The sequence below is a fragment of the Sebastes umbrosus genome, chromosome 13 (assembly GCF_015220745.1).
Source record: "Sebastes umbrosus isolate fSebUmb1 chromosome 13, fSebUmb1.pri, whole genome shotgun sequence".
NCBI classification, from domain to species: domain Eukaryota; kingdom Metazoa; phylum Chordata; class Actinopteri; order Perciformes; family Sebastidae; genus Sebastes; species Sebastes umbrosus.
This window is the reverse complement of record NC_051281.1, coordinates 32,625,549-32,645,337: the sequence shown is the minus strand read 5'-3', so window position 1 is coordinate 32,645,337 and position 19,789 is coordinate 32,625,549. Positions and strand designations below refer to the sequence as shown.

The following is a 19,789-nucleotide window of genomic DNA, read 5'->3' as shown; positions in this document are numbered from 1 at the left end:
AGACAGCCTAACGCCACATGTACTGGTTTGGGTCTGAAGGTTGGGGTGAGGTAAGGGAAGGAAAGCACCCGAAACTGGACTGATGATCCCCAATCCTGCATGATTGTGTGTCAGATTTATCAGATCATAACACTAAAAACATATCCCAACCTTGGGAGAAGTAGTACTGCACGACAAGGAGATGCTGATCCTGTATACACACCTTAAAGCACAACTATGGGAGGTATTTTACAGAAAAGCCATTTCCATTCTGGTCTGTAATGTGGCATCTCAGGAGCAAGGCTAATAATATGGTTCATTTATCACGCTGAGAGTTTTCATTAGGGCCAGCACCTTTCACTTATTTGGCAGATTTATTTACCTTTGACTCATTTGGCTTTGTAAGGGAGCTGGTCCAACTGCTGTAAACAGTGTGTCCAAACAAGAAAATGTCCATAATACAGGCTTGTTTAATGTTGTCTTTGGTTTTAGATATATTTTATCTTATCTCATTTTGTGTTAGTGGACATGATTCTATTAAATCAACCTCTACAAGTGAGTGAACAGGCTTTGGTGTGATTCCAGATCAGCACCTGTACAGAAGCATTATTACTTACTTTGGTTTAGCCGTCAGCACCCTCCATGGGGTGCACTTTGTCCAACACAAGGGTGGCCATGACATTTAAATTCGGAACAGGTGAGCCAAGTCAGTGATGGCCCAACCTCAGAAACTATACTAACTAAGGGCCACACCGAACTATACAGAGTTCTAACATTTCACTTTATTTGGTCTATAAAACTACATTCCTTCCCGGGAGTCTACATTCCTTCCCGGGAATCCTTGTGCCTCCTTGTCTCACAGGTAACCATGGAGCGGGGTCACACCTGGAGCGGGGTCACACCTGGAGCGGGGTTATACCTGGAGCAGGGGTACACTTGGAGCGGGGTTTCACCTGGATCTGGATGTCTCCGGTATTGTGGCTGCATCTGCTGCCACGTCCGGTGCCTGCTTAACACCAACTGCTACCATCATTAATTAATTCTGTCTGTACGAGGGACTACCAAGGCTAACGAGGGATTACCAACACTTAGCGACAATGTGGCAGCCTGGAGAATAACACTTCTCGGTCACTGCCAAAGACATCAAGAACTCCCAGCAAGCATGCTGATGCTGCGGGAACCAACGCACGGGCATCGATCACAGGGACGTCCCACACCAACATACATGGACGTACTGAGGAGAGATGCTGGACAGTGCTGGCGAGCTAGCCAGATGTATGGTGGACTGAGACAGCTCGAAACACCGCTTGAAAGCCCGTCTGAGGACGACCCAATGACATCAATTCTGATAGTTGTATTATCACTCCTTTACATCCACTACTATTGGTTCTATTTCGTTCTTCCTGACTGCCAGAGGCAGTGTTTAACACTGGATGTTATCCATCTCGCGCACGCGCAGGTCGAGTATTTAATATCAACAAAGTCACATGTGACCTGGGATGACGTAGTTTATATAAGCCCACGTCATCATCAGAGATGTCCCTTGAATCTTCTCGCGGCAGGTAATCCGCGAATGCAGGTTGATTAAAGAGATAAGCTGTTGACTTTTCGCTGGAAGCCCTGCAACCGCATGGTTGGAGCTACGGTTTCGTCCTCCAAGGGCTGCGATTAGTTAATCACGGCTACACTCTAACACTTTAGACGCTGTAACACCGGTGTTTTCGCCGGTTCAATTCAGCGAGGCTAACGACAGGTGAGCTAGGATAACAAGGTGAGTATATCCTCCCGTCGTTAGAGTTTAAGTTACGTTTGTTGATAGGAGTCTGTTTTCGGTCTCCTTTATTATTTATTGCCGCCGAGCTAAGTGTTTGCGCTACAGTATCGGCGAGCCTCCGTCGGACAACGAGCCCCGTTGCTCTGTTGTCGGCTAATTCATTTCCTTTTACAGTGTGTATTGCTCAGCAGCGAGTGATTTCGCTCGTTAAAGCAGACATCTCCTTTGTTGATAGATAGAGCGACCGCTCCCCAGTAAGTGATTTCGTTTGTGGGTTAACTTATTTTGTGGCTGCTGTTAAAGGGGAAGTTATTATCTTCCCTGTCTTTTGTATAATAACAGTCCTAGTTCGAAGCTAGTGTCTAGTTACTGAGACAGTTTGCTGTTAAGCAAATTGATGTAATTTTTTTTCTCTCTGTTACTAGAGAGTGCTTTCACTCCAGTGTAACCAATGATTTGCATAACTAAATAAACACATTATATAAGTAAGATATGTAAGAGTATAAAATTAATACTAAGAATTATTATAAATATCAGCAGCACCATGTTAGGTGAGCATGTTTGCCGTGCCTGCATGGCTCCACTGCTAGCTACTGATGGCCATGATGAATGCCCCACATGCCTCGGTGTTGTACACCTGAGGGAGGGGCTGTCCGACAGTCAGTTCATGAATTGTAGTTTTATGCCACGGGAGCTGAAGATAGCTCGATTAGCTGAGCTAGAAGAGCAGCTCGAGTGCCAGTTGCCCCTATCGGGTGTACCTTCAAATGCACGGAGTGGGCGGAGACGCGCCCCACCTGAGGGGGCCCCACCTACAAAAAAGGCACGGAAAGTGGACTGTTTGGCAACTAAGGTCGACACGCTAACATCAGAGTTTGCTGAGATTAAAGCGCTGCTCCTTAACCTTCAGCCAGGCAGGGTGAACGCAACCCAGAATGACAGCCCGCAGGCTATGACACCTACCCCACCGGGATGGGATGAGGATGCCCCGTCTACGAGGGCTTCCTGTAGCCAGTTCTGTGAGGACTGGCCTGGACAGGGAGAGCTAGTAGCCTCCTCCCACGCTTCTGACACCTGTTCCCAGCAGTCAGGAAGTGGGTCCAGGGCAGGCTCAGAGTCTGCTCCAGCGACAGTTAAGCCAGTGGTCCGTATGGCTCTGGCACGCTTAGGCTTGGATGAGGCCCCGACTGCGGGCACCTCATCCAGTGCATTTTTTAGGTGGGCCCCGCCCCTGGCGGGTTTCTCCGTTCCACCCTCCCAGCCATACATTGAGGAGCTCCACAAATGCTGGCCAGACCCGAAATCGCTTTCCCACCACACCACTGACGGCAGGGCCTTAGCTTCAATGCAGAACGCTGACACTTACGGACTGGGTAAGATGCCAGCAGTGGAGCCATCTATTGCCGCCCTTATTGTGTCTCCCAATGAGGTCTTGAGGCCTGATGCTCGCTGTCCCAGGCCCCAGTGTCGCATCACAGACGACTTTCTAGTCAAGGCTTATGAAACAGCAGCACGCATGGGCCGTCTTGGAAACTCTCTTTCCCACCTGATACTATCCTTGTCCCAGTCCCTGCAAGCTGCTGGCGTGGATGCTTCCGTCCAGAGCCTCAGTGATGCATCCCTGCAGGCGTTCGGTCTTATCACAAGGGAGCTTGGCAGACTAATGTCGACCCTTACGCTGACTCACCGGCAGGTATGGCTGGCCCAATCTCCGCTTTCGGAGCTGGGCCGGAGAGCCCTCCGCACTCTCCCGTGGTTCCGGGGGAGCTGTTTGGCCCAGCAGCACAGCAGGCCTTGGAGCGGGGAATCCAGGCGAACCAGACTCGGCAGCAGTTTGCTAGCTTCCGGGAACCTACGCCTTTATTGCGACAGCGGCCCCCACAGGGTGGTGGTACCAGTCACCCTCGGCTTCCAGCTCGTCCTGATACGTACCCGAGGACCTCGCAGGCTCCGGCACGGCCGGTGCCTCAAGCGAGAAGGGGTCGGGGGTCAGGGTATCGCCCCCCCAGGTACCCAAAGGGCCAGAGGGGAAGATCCTGATGCCCCGGGGCCGGCAGTCGGACGCTTCTCCCAGCAGCAACTCAGCTGCTGGGAAAGCAGCACTTCAGACCCTTGGGTGGTGGCTACGCTTTCCCAAGGGTACAATCTCCAATTCCGACACCGGCCCCCAGTTTTCAGTGGGATCAGACTGACCACGGTCAGAGATCCCACAAAGTCCCAGGCACTCAGACAAGAAATATCCACCCTCCTGGGGAAGGGTGCCATCGAAGAGCTGGGGCTAGAGACACAGCAAGGTGGGTTTTACTCAGTTTATTTTCTGATTCCAAAGAGAGAGGGTGGGTTTCGCCCTATACTGGACTTACGAGGGCTGAACACATTTCTGAAGGTGTTGCCCTTCCACATGCTGAGTACAGCAGATGTGCTCCAAAACGTGACACGGCACAGTTGGTTCACATCCATCGATTTGAAGGACGCATACTTTCACGTCCCAATAGCACTACCTCACAGGCAGTACCTGCGCTTCGCATTCGAAGGCAAGGCCTTCCAATTCAAGGTGCTCCCATTTGGTCTTTCCCTTGCCCCACGGGTCTTCACAAGGTGCATGAGGGCGGCACTCGCCCCGATGCAAGCCAAGGGTATGCTTATCCTCCCATACCTGGACGATTGGCTAATTTGTGCTCTGACCAGGGAACAGGCAGAGCGGGACACTGCGTCCCTTCTGCATCACGTGACGAGGTTGGGCCTTACCGTCAACCATGCCAAGAGTTGTCTCATACCCAGCCAAAGGGTAGTGTTCATTGGTTTAACTCTGGACTCCCGCCATATGCTGGCCTTCCCAACACCAAGACGAGTAAACGCCATACTCCAGCTCCTCCTCCGGTTCCGGAAGAACAGGAGGTTGAGGTACAGCCTGTTTCTCAGGCTGTTAGGTATGTTGACGTCAGTAACATCAGTAGTGCCACCGGGCCTCCTGTACTTACGGCCATTCCAAATTTGGATCAGTGGTCTCCAATTAGATCCAAAGTCCCACAGATCCAAGAGAGTCAGGGTGTCCAGCCGATGCCTCCTTGCATTGCGGCCATGGAGAGCCGGGGCATATCTGGCCAGGGGCATCTCATTGGGTTCGATTCCCTCACGTCGCGAGGTGGTGGTGACCGATGCTTCGCCCTCCGGCTGGGGGGCAGTATGGCAGCACAGAGCGATAAGGGGGCTCTGGACAGCACAGGAAGCGGCGGAGCACATAAATGTGCTCGAGCTCCGTGCTATATATTTGGCACTTCGCAAACTCCTACCACATTTGAGAGGCAGGCATGTTGTTGTACGGTCCGACAACAAGTCAGCTGTCTACCATGTAAACCGGCAAGGGGGCACCAGATCAACCCGGTTGCTACAGGTGGCACGGAGACTTCTGGTATGGGCTTTCCCTTGTTTTTCCAGCCTCAGGGCCATGTATCTGCCAGGGCCACAGAATGTGGTGGCAGACTTTCTCTCCCGCCAGAAACCTCCCGCGGGCGAGTGGAGGCTCCACCCAAAGGTGGTAGAGGAGATATGGCGCAAATATGGCGCAGCAGAGGTGGACCTGTTTGCCTCAGAAGCCTCAACGCACTGCCCTCTTTGGTTCTCCCTGACGGAGACAGCAAGCCCGTTGGGACAGGATGCCCTGGCACACCCATGGCCAGATTGCCTCCTCTATGCCTTCCCACCATTCCCACTGATAGCAGTAACGCTACACAGAATACAGCACGGCAACAACAGACTCCTGTTGGTCGCCCCAAACTGGCCGGGGAGACCCTGGTTTCCGGGGATGCACAGGCTTCTGGACGGAGTTCCATGGTGCCTGCCCAAGAGGCAAGACTTGCTCTCACAGCTGGGGGGCCGCATCTGGCATCCGAACCCGGATCGCCTACAGCTTTGGGTATGGCCCCTGAGGAGCCGGACCCACTCCTAAGGGTATGTGACCAGGCGGTAATTCAAACCATTTCTGACTCAAGAGCACCCTCCACCAGGGCACTGTATGCCAACAGGTGGAAAATATTCTCAGAGTGGTGTAAAGTTCATGAGGAGGTACCTCAGAGTGCCTCTGTGCCAATAATACTGAGATTTTTGCAGTCTTTGCTGGAGAAGAAACTCTCTCCTTCTACCTTGAAGGTCTATGTAGCTGCTATTTCAGCCAGGCATGTCAGAGTGGATAACCAGACCGTGGGGTCTCATACTCTGGTGACCCGATTTCTTAAAGGAGCCCAGCGGCGGAACCCCCCGCAGGCTGTCAAGGTTCCCTCGTGGGAACTGCCTCTGGTGCTAGAAGCCCTTTGTCTCCCCCCCTTCGAGCCTCTGGAGCAGTCGGGGCTGGAGTGGTCTTCAGTAAAGGTTGCTTTCCTTTTGGCGATGGCATCAGCAAAACGTGTGAGTGAACTTCACGCCTTGTCAGTGAGTGAAACGTGTATTCGCTAGAACTCGGATGGCACAGGGGTAGCACTTTGGCCTAACCCATCATTTTTCCCGAAGAGGTTGGCTCCGGCCCACTCTAATCAGGTCATTGAGTTGGCAGCTTATGACCCTTCATGCCTACAGGGTGAAGATGCTAAGTCAGCAGAACTGCTCTGCCCAGTGAGGGCCTTAAGGCATTATATACAGGTGACTGCGAGCTTTCGCCGCTCTGATAGTCTGTTTGTCTGCTATGGAGGCCATAGGAAAGGGCACACCCTGTCCAAGCAGAGGCTTTCCAGGTGAATTGTTCAGGCCATTGAGGAAGCATACAGGTCAAAAGGACTGCCTTTACCTCTTAATATCAGAGGCCACTCCACCAGGAGTGTCTCCACTTCCTGGGCAGCGCTACGGGGGATCCCCCTAAGTGATATCTGCGCTGCGGCCAGCTGGGCTACTCCATGCACCTTTGCCCGTTTTTACAGGGTCAATGTTGCTGCTCCCCATGCAGTAGCATCGGTGGTCTTTCAGGAATCCACAGGCTGTTCCCGGTGAGGTGGGTTTTCCTCGTGACTACGTTGGTAGTCGTCATCCAGTGTTAAACACTGCCTCTGGCAGTCAGGAAGAACGAAATAGAACGAGAGTTACGTATGTAACTACGGTTCTATGAGTTCTGGATGACTGCCAGAGTTGGCTGTCACTCGGAATCTTGGCGAGAAGATTCTGGAGGGACATCTCTGATGATGACGTGGGCTTATATAAACTACGTCATCCCAGGTCACATGTGACTTTGTTGATATTAAATACTCGACCTGCGCGTGCGCGAGATGGATAACATCCAGTGTTAAACACTGCCTCTGGCAGTCATCCAGAACTCATAGAACCGTAGTTACATACGTAACTCTCGTTTTGTGTTATTAGTCCTACTTGTATTAGCTATTAGAGCTGCTAGGCTACTATTGTGGCTGCTTCTATCTATCTATCTATCTATCTATCTATCCCCCCAGCCGGTCTCGGCAGATGGCCGCCCGCCCTGCGCCCGGTTCTGCTCCAGGTTTCTTCCCAGTAATCGGGGAGTTTTTCCTGGCCACAGTGCGCTTTGTGGATCTCGTTGGGTCTCTAAACTATGGTGTACGGTCTAAGACCTGCTCTATATATAAAGCGTCTTGAGATAACTTCTGTTGTGATTTGACGCTATACAAAAATAAATTTAACTGAATTGACAGAATTTGTTTTCTTCTAATTGCTTGTTTTGTGAATGCAAATCCAATTTTATCGTCACATATTGTAGCACATAGCACAGCACACCAGGGGAGCAGTTTTAGGGGAGTCGGTGCTCAAGGCGGTGGAGTTGGTGCTCAACGGCACCTCGGCAGTGCCCAGGAGGCGATCTGGCACCTCTCCAGCTACCAGTCCACACACCGTACTTGGTCGGTGCAGGGACTTGAACCGGCGACCCTCTGGTTCCCAAGCCAAGTCCCCACGGAGTGAGCTACTGCTGCCCAAATGCATGGTCCACATTGTGCAACGCTTGGTCCGCACTGTGCAACGCTTGGTCCGCACTGTGCAACGCATGGTCCAAAACATACATAAATAAAGAAAAGCAGTAACTCCTTATAATTTAGAAGCTTGGTTTAGTGAATGCTTTGCATTTTTGCTCAATTATCAAAGAAGTTGCCAATGAATTTTCGGTTGATCAACTAAACAAATAATAGGCAGTAATAGGGATGCACTGATCATACATGCTGGATTGGAATCATACTGATACTCGCCTTAAGCGGATCAGGTATTGGCCGTTACATCACCAATTACTGTTTCTTTGTCAGTGTTATTATAAAATTAAGTGTTTCTGCTATAATGTCTGTAGTTATGCGGGCACTGTACTGGACCACTGTGGTTCAGAGGGAGCTGAGCCGGAAGGCAAAGCTCTCGATTTACCGCTCCATCTACGTTCCAACTCTCACCTATGGTCATGAGCTTTGGGTAGTGACCGAAAGAATGAGATTGCGGATACAAGCGGACGAAAATTAACTTCCTCCGTAGGGTGGCTGGGCTCAGCCTTAGAGAGAGGGTGAGGAGCTCAGACATCCAGAGGGAGCTCGGAGTAGAGACACTGCTCCTTCACGTCAAAAGGGGCCAGCCGAGGTAGTTCGGGCATCTGGTCAGGATCAGAACACGCTGGAGAGATTATATATCTGGTCTGGCCTGGGAACGCCTCGGGGTTACCCAGGAAGAGGAAGAAAACGGATGGATGGATGGATAGATAGATGGATGTTTCTGCTATCAGTTACTGTGCATTCATTCAGCGATATTGGGCTGCCAACTATCTTTTTGGTGCCAGTGTCATCATATATCGAATGCATTCCAATGAGTTCCATGCAGAGAGGTAAAAAGAAGGGTCTGGACTTGGTATTAAGCAGATACCCTGAGTCCATGAATCTGAATCAGTATCAGGAGGGAAAAGTTAGATCAGTTGATCGGCACTAAAACATTATGTCTCAGGTCTAGTGTGGTAAGTCTTTAAATTAAATGTGAGGTCCATAAACATAAGTATTTAGATTAATATATACAGCTATAACTGCACATTGTATTGCATCCTTCATTGAAACAGAATTGAAACTACTGTCCAGTAGTGTTTCCTACATATTTTTTTCAACAATCATACATTATTAAACTACCTTTTTGGTTAGCTGTGTGGGTCTTTTAAAATGATTCATGATGAAGAAAGTGGCACAAAAGTGTTATTTCCAGCTCAAACATCAAAGCACTGAGAGTAAAATATACTTTTCAAGTGCCTGGGACTTCAGCTGTATTTTAACATTTTGGTATTCATCAAGAATGACACATCATAGGAACAAAAAAAGAAGATCCATTAGCGCTGGAAAGGAGCCTCTATTCAACGAAACAATATGGGGGACGGCACGGCTCAGGAAGTACAGCGGTCGTCTTGTAATCGGAAGGTTCCTGGTTTGGTCCTGCACTGTGAACACCCTAACCGCTCCTGATGAGCACGCTGGCACAATACATACCTCTGCCATCAGTTAATGAATTAAGGCTGCGTATTGGCAACAATCTGGCATTGGGATACGTATCATGATACAGGGGTAATGATTCAATATATTGCAATACTGTATGCAAGGTGATGTACAGTATTACAATGTTTTTCAAATCTAATTTTAGGAAAACTGTCATACTACACCACATGTATAAAATCTGAGTAAAGAAAGTCACGTGAAATGGCTACTATGGGTACTAAAATCAATAGACATGAATACAACTGGACTCATTGGATCCACAAGAGTCTCAGCCTTCCAGTCATACCCAATGTATGCAATTCTAAGACTGTTTCAGGACTTATTTAGAATAGGTGAAAATAACACATTTGTATTGCATAAAAAAGAAATACTTGTTTTTTGCCTCAAACTGCATGTGATTATCATAAAGTGGACATGTCTGTAAAGGGGAGACTCACATTCACGTATCTGGAGGTCAGAGGTCAAGGGACCCCTTTGAAAATGGCGATGCCAGTTTTTCCTCGACAATATTTAGCCTAACTTTGGATCATTATTTAGCCTCCTTTGCAACATGCAAGTATGGCATTGGTGCAAATGGATTGCTTAGGTGTTCTAGTTTCATATGATACCAGTACCTTCACTCTAGCTTTAAAACTCCGAAAGATAGAACAGCCGGGTCTACTGGCAGGCCGTCGTTTTTTTAGGAGGTTAATTAAAAATCGAAAACATAATATAAACATGTCTATCGATGTTTTCTTACACCCCTAGTATGAATGTGTGTGTGGGTGGGTGAATGTTGGCATGTGTTGTAAAGCACTTTGAGTGGTAGACTAGAAAAAACATTATATACTGTGTTTACCAGTCTCATCCGTCCAAGAAAGGGGACGGACACGGGTATGGAAAAAAGGCGGTAACATGCATAGACCCAAAGCTCCCTCAGCTGTCTCATTTGCAAAAGCACATGATTAATTGAGATGCAGGGAGGATTAATTCAGTCACAGAGATGGTGAGAACGAAGGCTTTGACATTTGTAGGAGTCAACACCTTAGCCCAGCAAGACCAAAAATATCAATTATCTGGACTTAGGCAAGCCACTAGTGTGGTTTTAGCCTATAACAAGGATTTTGTTGTGACGCAGACATGATGGCGATAGGAAAATTGAACCAGTAATAAGAAAGCTGTGTAATCTTCCTGCTAAAATTTGATTCCTGAGGTAACAGCTGCAATTGTCATAGTGGATGAAAAGCTGTGTGATGTTTCCGACTGAGGATGAGGCTTTCCAGCCATCTGACAACAAACAGCTCTAGGTGGAAAGATGAACTTGTTGTAATAGAGTTTTTTGGTGACAGTGAGGAATGGTGAGCACGGGCTGATAGTAATGATGTTATCAGTCACTGTGTGATAGTGCACCGACAGATGAAGTGCCCGCTGAACCTACTGAAGGCAGCCAGTGAGTGGTAACCATGAGTGCTGTCAACATTATAGTAGCAACACACCCATTTTCTTAACTAACTACCTAATGTGCTGATTGGTAGTCATTTCTCAGGTGTCTTCAGTTAACATGTGAACACAATTACTGTAATCACAACCACTATACGTATATACTGTCAGATCAAAGTGTCTATGGACTAGTCTGACTCACCGAATGTAGACTTTGGATAGTCTACCATTCTCCTCCTCTTCTGTTATCTATGTTAAGAGATATCCTGGGCTAAGCACCGCCCGAGATGATTGTGATTGATTTAAAGTAAGGCTGTCAACATTAGCGCGATAATAACGCGTCAACGCAAATTTGTTTTAACACGTTAACGCAACTTGCGATATTTAGGTTGTAGCGGACTCATATGGTGGTATCATATGAACTAGAAAAACCTGAGGAATCCATCGGTATCCATGCCATTATTAGCTTGTTGCAAATGAGGCTAAATAACGTTCCAAACTTGAGCTAAATTTTGGCGAGGAAAAACGGTCCTGGCCATTTTCGAAGGGGTCCCTTGACCTCTGACCTGAAGATATGTGAATGTAAATGGGTTCTATGGGTACCCACGAGTCTCCCCTTTACAGACATGCCCACTTTATGATAATCACATGCAGTTTGGGGCAAGTCATAGTCAAGTCAGCACACTGACACACTGACAGCTGTTGTTGCCTGTTGGGCTGCAGTTTGCCATGTTATGATTGGAGCATATTGTTTTATGCTAGATGCAGTACCTGTGAGGGTTTCTGGACAATATCTGACATTTTTTTGTGTTGTTAACTGATTTCAAATAATAAATATATACATACATTTGCATAAAGTCGTCCTTCATGCTGGTAGCCATCAGGCTCCACAACCAAGGCTGACCCCCATATGACAACTATTAGGACTTTTAAGAAATTTAAACATGCACTATCTGGCGCACTTTACACTCACTTTACACTATACATCCTATATACCACTTTATTGCTGACTGCACATATGTACATATTACATTTATTACATTTATTTATTTATTTATTTATTGTACATACTACATTTATTTATTGACGAACTGTACACACTATGTTCACCCATTCACTCTGTATCTTTTATATCTCTATTATTGTCTTTATAATTTTTGTATACCTTTACCTCTCCTGTGATTCACTCTGTCTGCTGATGTTGCTGCTTTGACACCTGAATTTCCCTCCGGGGATTAATAAAGGTCCATCTTATCTTATCTTATCTTATCTTAAAGCAGCATATTTGCCCACTCCCATGTTGATAAGAGGATTAAATACTTTGACTTTGACCAATCACAGGTCATTTCAGAGAGAGAGCGTTACTATTGGCTGTGCGCCGGCTGTTGGGCGGTGTTAAAGCATTTTTACTTTATCGACTCATCGTGCAATATATGTACATGACCTTGATCATTTTTCCTGACCTCGATATTGGCCGTTGTGTTTCTATGCGTGATTGTTTCCATAAGAACGTCGCCAACAATTTAGCCAACATGACAGCAGAATAAACAGTGGGGTTTTCCCTCATGCTCGTGGGGGTACCCCTCATGTGTTTACTTGAAATGACATCAGACTTGTTTACAAAAGGAACTAATATCCCACTGCTGGTATATTTAAACCCCATTCGTGATGTGGTTTATTTGTGGTGAGCACAAAACTCATCCGACAAAACAGTAAAACAGAAGGTAGCGGCCAAGACTGTTGAAGCTGAGTAAGCCTTTTGTAATTTAATTTAAATTACCTTTATTTAGCTTGAAATCCGATCTCCGTGATCACCTTGCTCTCACCCTGGCAGACTACTACTAAGAACAATAAAAAAAAAAAAAGAAACGCTGTCCTGAATGCAGTTTGTAGAAACCTCAAGGCTAATTCATGCTGATTTTCACAGCATACAATATGAGCCACTTGGAGCGCAGCTATTCAATTCCTCCTACCAGTGGCTGCAGAACCATCCAGAGCTTGTTCAGTGGATGTTACAACATCGACCTGTTAAAAATGGTTATTGCTGACTTCAACAAGTCTCCCACAGACCTCTATTTCACAACCACAGAAAACGGTGACTCCTCAGCCATGAAATGAGAACTGTGGAACGGAAACCAGAAGTGCCACACAGTCAGATGCTTATCCATCATCAACGTAATAATGGGTGTATCCATTACTTTAGTTATTAATATCTCACGCAGCAAACAATGGCGCACAATTTAAAAAGCTATTGTTATGTTGAGTCCTTGTTGAAAACAACCACGTAGGGAAGTGAAGATGAAAGGTAAATGTCATTGGATAGATCCCTGTTCATTCTGAAGGTTGAGTGTCACTCAATATGCCTCATTGCCTGAAAGAATGGAAGCAATGTTCTCAACATCCATCCCGTCTTATCTTTAGGACTGTCAAAGTTAACACGAAAATAACGCGCTGATGCAAAATCCTTTTACGCCACTAATTTCTTTAACGTATTAAAGGCAACCGATCTTTCGGAGGTTGTAGCGGCTCAGTTTTAAAGCTGGAGTGAAGATACTGGTATCATATGAAACTAGAAACCCTGAGGAATCCACTGGTACCAACCATGTCATACTAGCTTGTTGAAGGAGGTTTAATAACGCTCCAAACTTGTTATGAATTAAAACTAAAAAAAACTAACGTGGCCATTTCCAAAGGGGTCCCTTGACCTCTGACCTCCAGATATGTGAATGTAAATGGATTCTATGGGTACCCACGAGTCTCCCCTTTACAGACATGCCCACTTTATGATAATCACATGCAGTTTGGGGCAAGTCATACAGTGTGTTCCAATCCACGTACTTCCAGAAGTACACATCAATGTAGTGCACTTTGGGCACTCTGTACTCACTTGAGTAGTGCGTAAATTTCAGCGGGGTAGGGTCGTCTCAAATCGAATACTCTGTGGCGCACTGACCGGAAATGACGATTGCAACATTTGACTGCGGCTCGCTACCCGCCAAAATATCTTCTGAAAAAAATGAAAGCAGAGTGGAAATTACGTTTCCAACGTCGTCGCCTACGCCTACGATGTGTTGGCTGAAAATGCACCGGTATGTTTACGTATTGTAATGTTTTATTCTGTTATCTACATATGTTTGAATAGTGGTCGTGGCTCCGCCCCTTCCGCTACTTAGCCAAGTAGGCGACAGTTGAGTGTGGAAAGTGTCCAGCGTTCCACACTCAACGATCTGACCGTTTTGAGTACAACATCCGGGTACTTTGAGTGCACTGCATTTTGCCGTACTTCCAGTCCAAATGCACTTATGCACTCAAATAGTAAGTGTAAGTACGGAAGTACGCAGATTGGAACACACCGATAGTCAAGTCAGCACACTGACACACTGACAGCTGTTGTTGCCTGTTGGGCTGCAGTTTGCCATGTTATGATTGGAGCATATTGTTTTATGCTAAATGCAGTACCTGTGAGGGTTTCTGGACAATATCTGTCATTGTTTTGTGTTGTTCATTGATTTACAATAATAAATATATACATACATTTACATAAAGCAGCACATTTGTCCACTCCCATGTTGATAAGAGTATTAAATACTTGACGAATCTCCTTTTAAGGTTCATTTTAACAGATAAAAAATGTACTGTAATTTGTGATTAATCGCGATTAACTATTTGAATTAATTGACAGCCCTATTGACATTACACTCATGCACAATCCATATGGAGGTAAACACACACATACACACACACACACACATACACACACAAACACAGCAAATATGAGCAAAACTCTGAAATAGAATAGCTGTGTTTGGGATAGAGCAACTTAACCTACTTCCTCGTTTCTATGTAGCTACTGACAGTGTATAGTGTCCCTCTATGTAGCTACTGACAGTGTACGGTGTCCCTATATGTAGTTACAGACAGTATATGGTGTTCCTATATGTAGCTACTGACAGTGTATGGTGTCCCTATATGTAGCTACTGACAGTGTATGGTGTCCCTACAGTATATGTAGTTACTGACAGTGTATGGTGTCCCTACAGTATATGCAGCTACTGACAGTGTATGGTGTCCCTCTATGTAGCTACTGACAGTATATGGTGTCCCTACAGTATATGTAGCTACTGACAGTGTATGATGTCCCTACAGTATATGTAGCTACTGACAGTGTATGATGTCCCTACAGTATATGTAGCTACTGACAGTGTATGGTGTCCCTACAGTATATGTAGCTACTGACAGTGTATGGTGTCCCTACAGTATATGTAGCTACTGACAGTGTATGGTGTCCCTACAGTATATGTAGCTACTGACAGTGTATGATGTCCCGACAGTATATGTAGCTACTGACAGTGTATGGTGTCCCTACAGTATATGTAGCTACTGACAGTATATGGTGTCCCTACAGTATATGTAGCTACTGACAGTGTATGGTGTCCCTACAGTATATGTAGCTACTGACAGTATATGGTGTCCCTACAGTATATGTAGCTACTGGCAGTGTATGGTGTCCCTCTATGTAGCTACTGATAGTGTATGGTGTCCCTCTATGTAGCTACTGACAGTGTATGGTGTCCCTACAGTATATGTAGCTACTGACAGTATATGGTGTCCCTACAGTATATGTAGCTACTGACAGTGTATGGTGTCCCTCTATGTAGCTACTGACAGTGTATGGTGTCCCTACAGTATATGTAGCTACTGACAGTGTGTGTTGTCCCTCTATGTAGCTACTGACAGTATATGTTGTCCCTATATGTAGCTACTGACAGTGTATGGTGTCCCTACAGTATATGTAGTTACTGACAGTGTATGGTGTCCCTACAGTATATGTAGCTACTGACAGTGTATGGTGTCCCTACAGTATATGTAGCTACTGACAGTATATGGTGTCCCTACAGTATATGTAGTTACTGACAGTGTATGGTGTCCCTACAGTATATGTTGTCCCTCTATGTAGCTACTGACAGTGTATGGTGTCCCTACAGTATATGTAGCTACTGACAGTGTATGGTGTCCCTACAGTATATGTAGCTACTGGCAGTGTATGGTGTCCCTCTATGTAGCTACTGACAGTGTATGGTGTCCCTCTATGTAGCTACTGACAGTGTATGGTGTCCCTACAGTATATGTAGCTTCTGACAGTATATGGTGTCCCTCTATGTAGCTACTGACAGTGTATGTTGTCCCTATATGTAGCTACTGACAGTGTATGGTGTCCCTACAGTATATGTAGTTACTGACAGTGTATGGTGTCCCTACAGTATATGTAGCTACTGACAGTATATGGTGTCCCTACAGTATATGTAGCTACTGACAGTGTATGTTGTCCCTCTATGTAGCTACTGACAGTATATGTTGTCCCTATATGTAGCTACTGACAGTGTATGGTGTCCCTACAGTATATGTAGTTACTGACAGTGTATGGTGTCCCTACAGTATATGTAGCTACTGACAGTGTATGTTGTCCCTCTATGTAGCTACTGACAGTATATGTTGTCCCTATATGTAGCTACTGACAGTGTATGGTGTCCCTACAGTATATGTAGCTACTGACAGTGTATGGTGTCCCTACAGTATATGTAGCTACTGGCAGTGTATGGTGTCCCTCTATGTAGCTACTGACAGTGTATGGTGTCCCTCTATGTAGCTACTGACAGTGTATGGTGTCCCTACAGTATATGTAGCTACTGACAGTGTATGGTGTCCCTACAGTATATGTTGTCCCTATATGTAGCTACTGACAGTGTATGGTGTCCCTACAGTATATGTTGTCCCTCTATGTAGCTACTGACAGTGTATGGTGTCCCTACAGTATATGTAGCTACTGACAGTGTATGGTGTCCCTACAGTATATGTAGCTACTGACAGTGTATGGTGTCCCTACAGTATATGTTGTCCCTATATGTAGCTACTGACAGTGTATGGTGTCCCTACAGTATATGTTGTCCCTCTATGTAGCTACTGACAGTGTATGGTGTCCCTACAGTATATGTAGCTACTGACAGTGTATGGTGTCCCTACAGTATATGTAGCTACTGACAGTGTATGGTGTCCCTACAGTATATGTAGCTACTGACAGTAGATGGTGTCCCTACAGTATATGTAGCTACTGGCAGTGTATGGTGTCCCTCTATGTAGCTACTGACAGTGTATGTTGTCCCTCTATGTAGCTACAGACAGTGTATGGTGTCCCTACAGTATATGTTGTCCCTATATGTAGTTACTGACAGTGTATGGTGTCCCTACAGTATATGTTGTCCCTCTATGTAGCTACTGACAGTGTATGGTGTCCCTACAGTATATGTTGTCCCTCTATGTAGCTACTGACAGTGTATGGTGTCCCTACAGTATATGTTGTCCCTATATGTAGCTACTGACAGTGTATGGTGTCCCTACAGTATATGTTGTCCCTCTATGTAGCTACTGACAGTGTATGGTGTCCCTACAGTATATGTAGCTACTGACAGTGTATGATGTCCCGACAGTATATGTAGCTACTGACAGTGTATGGTGTCCCTACAGTATATGTAGCTACTGACAGTATATGGTGTCCCTACAGTATATGTAGCTACTGACAGTGTATGGTGTCCCTACACTATATGTAGCTACTGACAATGTATGGTGTCCCTACAGTATATGTAGCTACTGGCAGTGTATGGTGTCCCTACAGTATACGTAGCTACTGACAGTGTATGGTGTCCCTACAGTATATGTTGTCCCTATATGTAGTTACTGACAGTGTATGGTGTCCCTACAGTATATGTTGTCCCTCTATGTAGCTACTGACAGTGTATGGTGTCCCTACAGTATATGGTGTCCCTACAGTGTATGGTGTCCTCTACTTCCATCATTAACAACAATGACACACAACATGGACCTACTGCGCCTACAGAGCAGACAGCAGACAGCGCTGGAGGACAGCTAGAGGAACTACAGAACTACAGAACTCCAGGAGCTCCTGTAGCTGTCAGAGGAGGACAAGCCTCGCAGATATTCACCGGGTTTTATTCACCTTGTTTTCACTACCTAGTGTGAACCAGCAGATCTGTACCGGGTTTATTCACCGTGTTTTCACTACTTAGTGTCAACCAGCAGATCTGTACCGGGTTTTGTTCACCGGGTTTTCACTACTTAGTGTGAGCCAGTTCAAAAGGTAGAAAACTGTTGGACAGAGACAGAGAGACGGAGAGACAGAGTGAAAACTCGACGTTAGCAGAGAGTCCACCTTGCACGGACTTGCGCAACAAAGTTTCCCGTTAGCTCAGGAGCGGAGGACACAAGGATAGGACACAAGGACAGGGAGACAAGAGTAGGACAAAAGAGTAGCGACTAAAGACTACATGGACACATGCGCTAAATAGTCCACAGCAACAATGTCCACCTGGAGTTATGACGGCAGACAGCGTCTCACAGAGGGGACGTGTTTCCCCCAGACACTACAGAGCGCTAACTCCGACCAGCAGAGAGGGAAGCTCAGTCCTCACAGACAGACAGGGAGGAAGAGGAGGAGGAAGAGGAGACTTACTGCGAAACAGGAACAAGTCCGAACAGTCCCGTCGAGGTAACAGCAGCCCCCGGTGCTCCGCTCCACAGTCACAGCTCCACATCCAGCAGGCTCTCTCAGTCCCTCTCCTCCTCCTCCTCCTCTTCCTCCTCCTCCTCCTCTTCCTCAGCTCCTCTACAGCTGCTGGACTAGTTTGCTGACGTCAACAAGCCCTCCGTCTCTTTGGTCGCAACTTGAATAAAAGATGTTAAAGGAGGAGAGACGCCAGCGGACAGAATGGAGGAGGCAGCCAGCACATTAGAGACGACCCTTTCACCACAATGGCCATATTCATTGAACAAGAAGCTGCTCCTCAGCTGGGAGAAGGTGAAGAAAGAGTTTGGATTTGCATTCACATTTGGTGAAGTGCTACCTCTCTAAAAAAGTAGTGAAGAAGCAGCCTGTAAAGAGAGGCATGCACATGTTTGAGCTTTCTGCATCAGCTTTTTGACTGTCAAAATATGAAAAACAATATTCACTAAAAGCAAACAGAGTGATACAAATAGACAGCAATTGTGCAGCTGAGCGAGTCATTTAAATTTAAAGCAGCAGTGGGTAGAATTGGAGAAAAGGTGATTAAAAAAGGTACATGTTGAAAAGAAAAAAGTGTGATTAATTTGTGATTAACTATATTAATACATATTTATACAGCCCTAGTTTAAGTGTATGCTATATTTAGAATATTTTCACCAATTTACCCTGCAGTCAGACAGCCATGTCACATGGGGAACTGAAGTTGGTATCTATACTCTCTTCAAAGCCACCGGACTCCTTTGACAAAAACAGTCATTTGATCCCGTAGAATACGGGAGTTGCTGGTCTACAGCTGCCTCAGTTGGTTAGTTTGTTGTTTGTGACTTTGGTGAATCCGAACTAACACTAAAGTCTCACAATAACACAAACAAATGTAAAGAAACCAATGAAGTCACAAGATAGATCCAATACTGTGCAACATCTGCATTTTTGGAAGTTTTAATTCACCTTTTTGGCTGGAGAAGTAGAACTGCAATACGTAGAATTAGAGCAAAAAGTTATCTTTATAAAACAGTCACTATATCCTGACAATAGTAAAAAAAAACATGTTCCTCTGGTGTCCAACGGTGCTCCGAACAGCATCTGCAAGATTTCACAGACCGGAGGAAACAACCAATCAGAGCAGAGCTGGAGCCTTGCCGTCTCTGAGCAGCTGTCAATCACTCGCGAACTCTGATCAAATGGTCAAACTAGGCAGCGCTGATCAAATATGAATCAATATTCTGTTACTGTAATGTCTATTTCTCTCCTCAGATGTTGTCAGAATCATCTTGTAGTATACTGTTTAGCTGTAAAATGAGAAAGTTTGTGATCAGTTGAGGAAATACCAAGCACCGCCCAACAGCTGGAGCACAGCCAGTAGGAATGCTCAATAGGAACGCTCGCTCTCTGAAATGACCTGTGATTGGCCAAAGTCTCCCGTCACGGGCTAGATGTTCTAAAGCCTGAAAACAGAGCCATGAGGAGGAGCAGAAGTCTAGTTTTCTCTCAGAACACTTGAACTACAATATGCTGAAAGGTTATTATGGGATTTTTGCTCAATGATGCCAAAAACATTCTGCCTACTACAGGTTTAACACT

At 45.9% G+C, this 19,789-nt stretch overlaps 1 protein-coding gene across 1 annotated transcript in view; it reads right to left on the bottom strand.

Moving 5' to 3' along the window:
• gulp1a (GULP PTB domain containing engulfment adaptor 1a) overlaps nt 1-18,445 on the bottom strand; it is a 290,204-nt gene extending 271,759 nt beyond the window's left edge. Inside the window, 1 exon segment of the mRNA XM_037789288.1 lies at nt 18,158-18,445. Within this exon segment, the coding sequence (XP_037645216.1) occupies nt 18,158-18,239 (82 nt within the window). The 5' untranslated portion in view covers nt 18,240-18,445.
• Between the last annotated feature and the right edge of the window lie 1,344 nt (nt 18,446-19,789).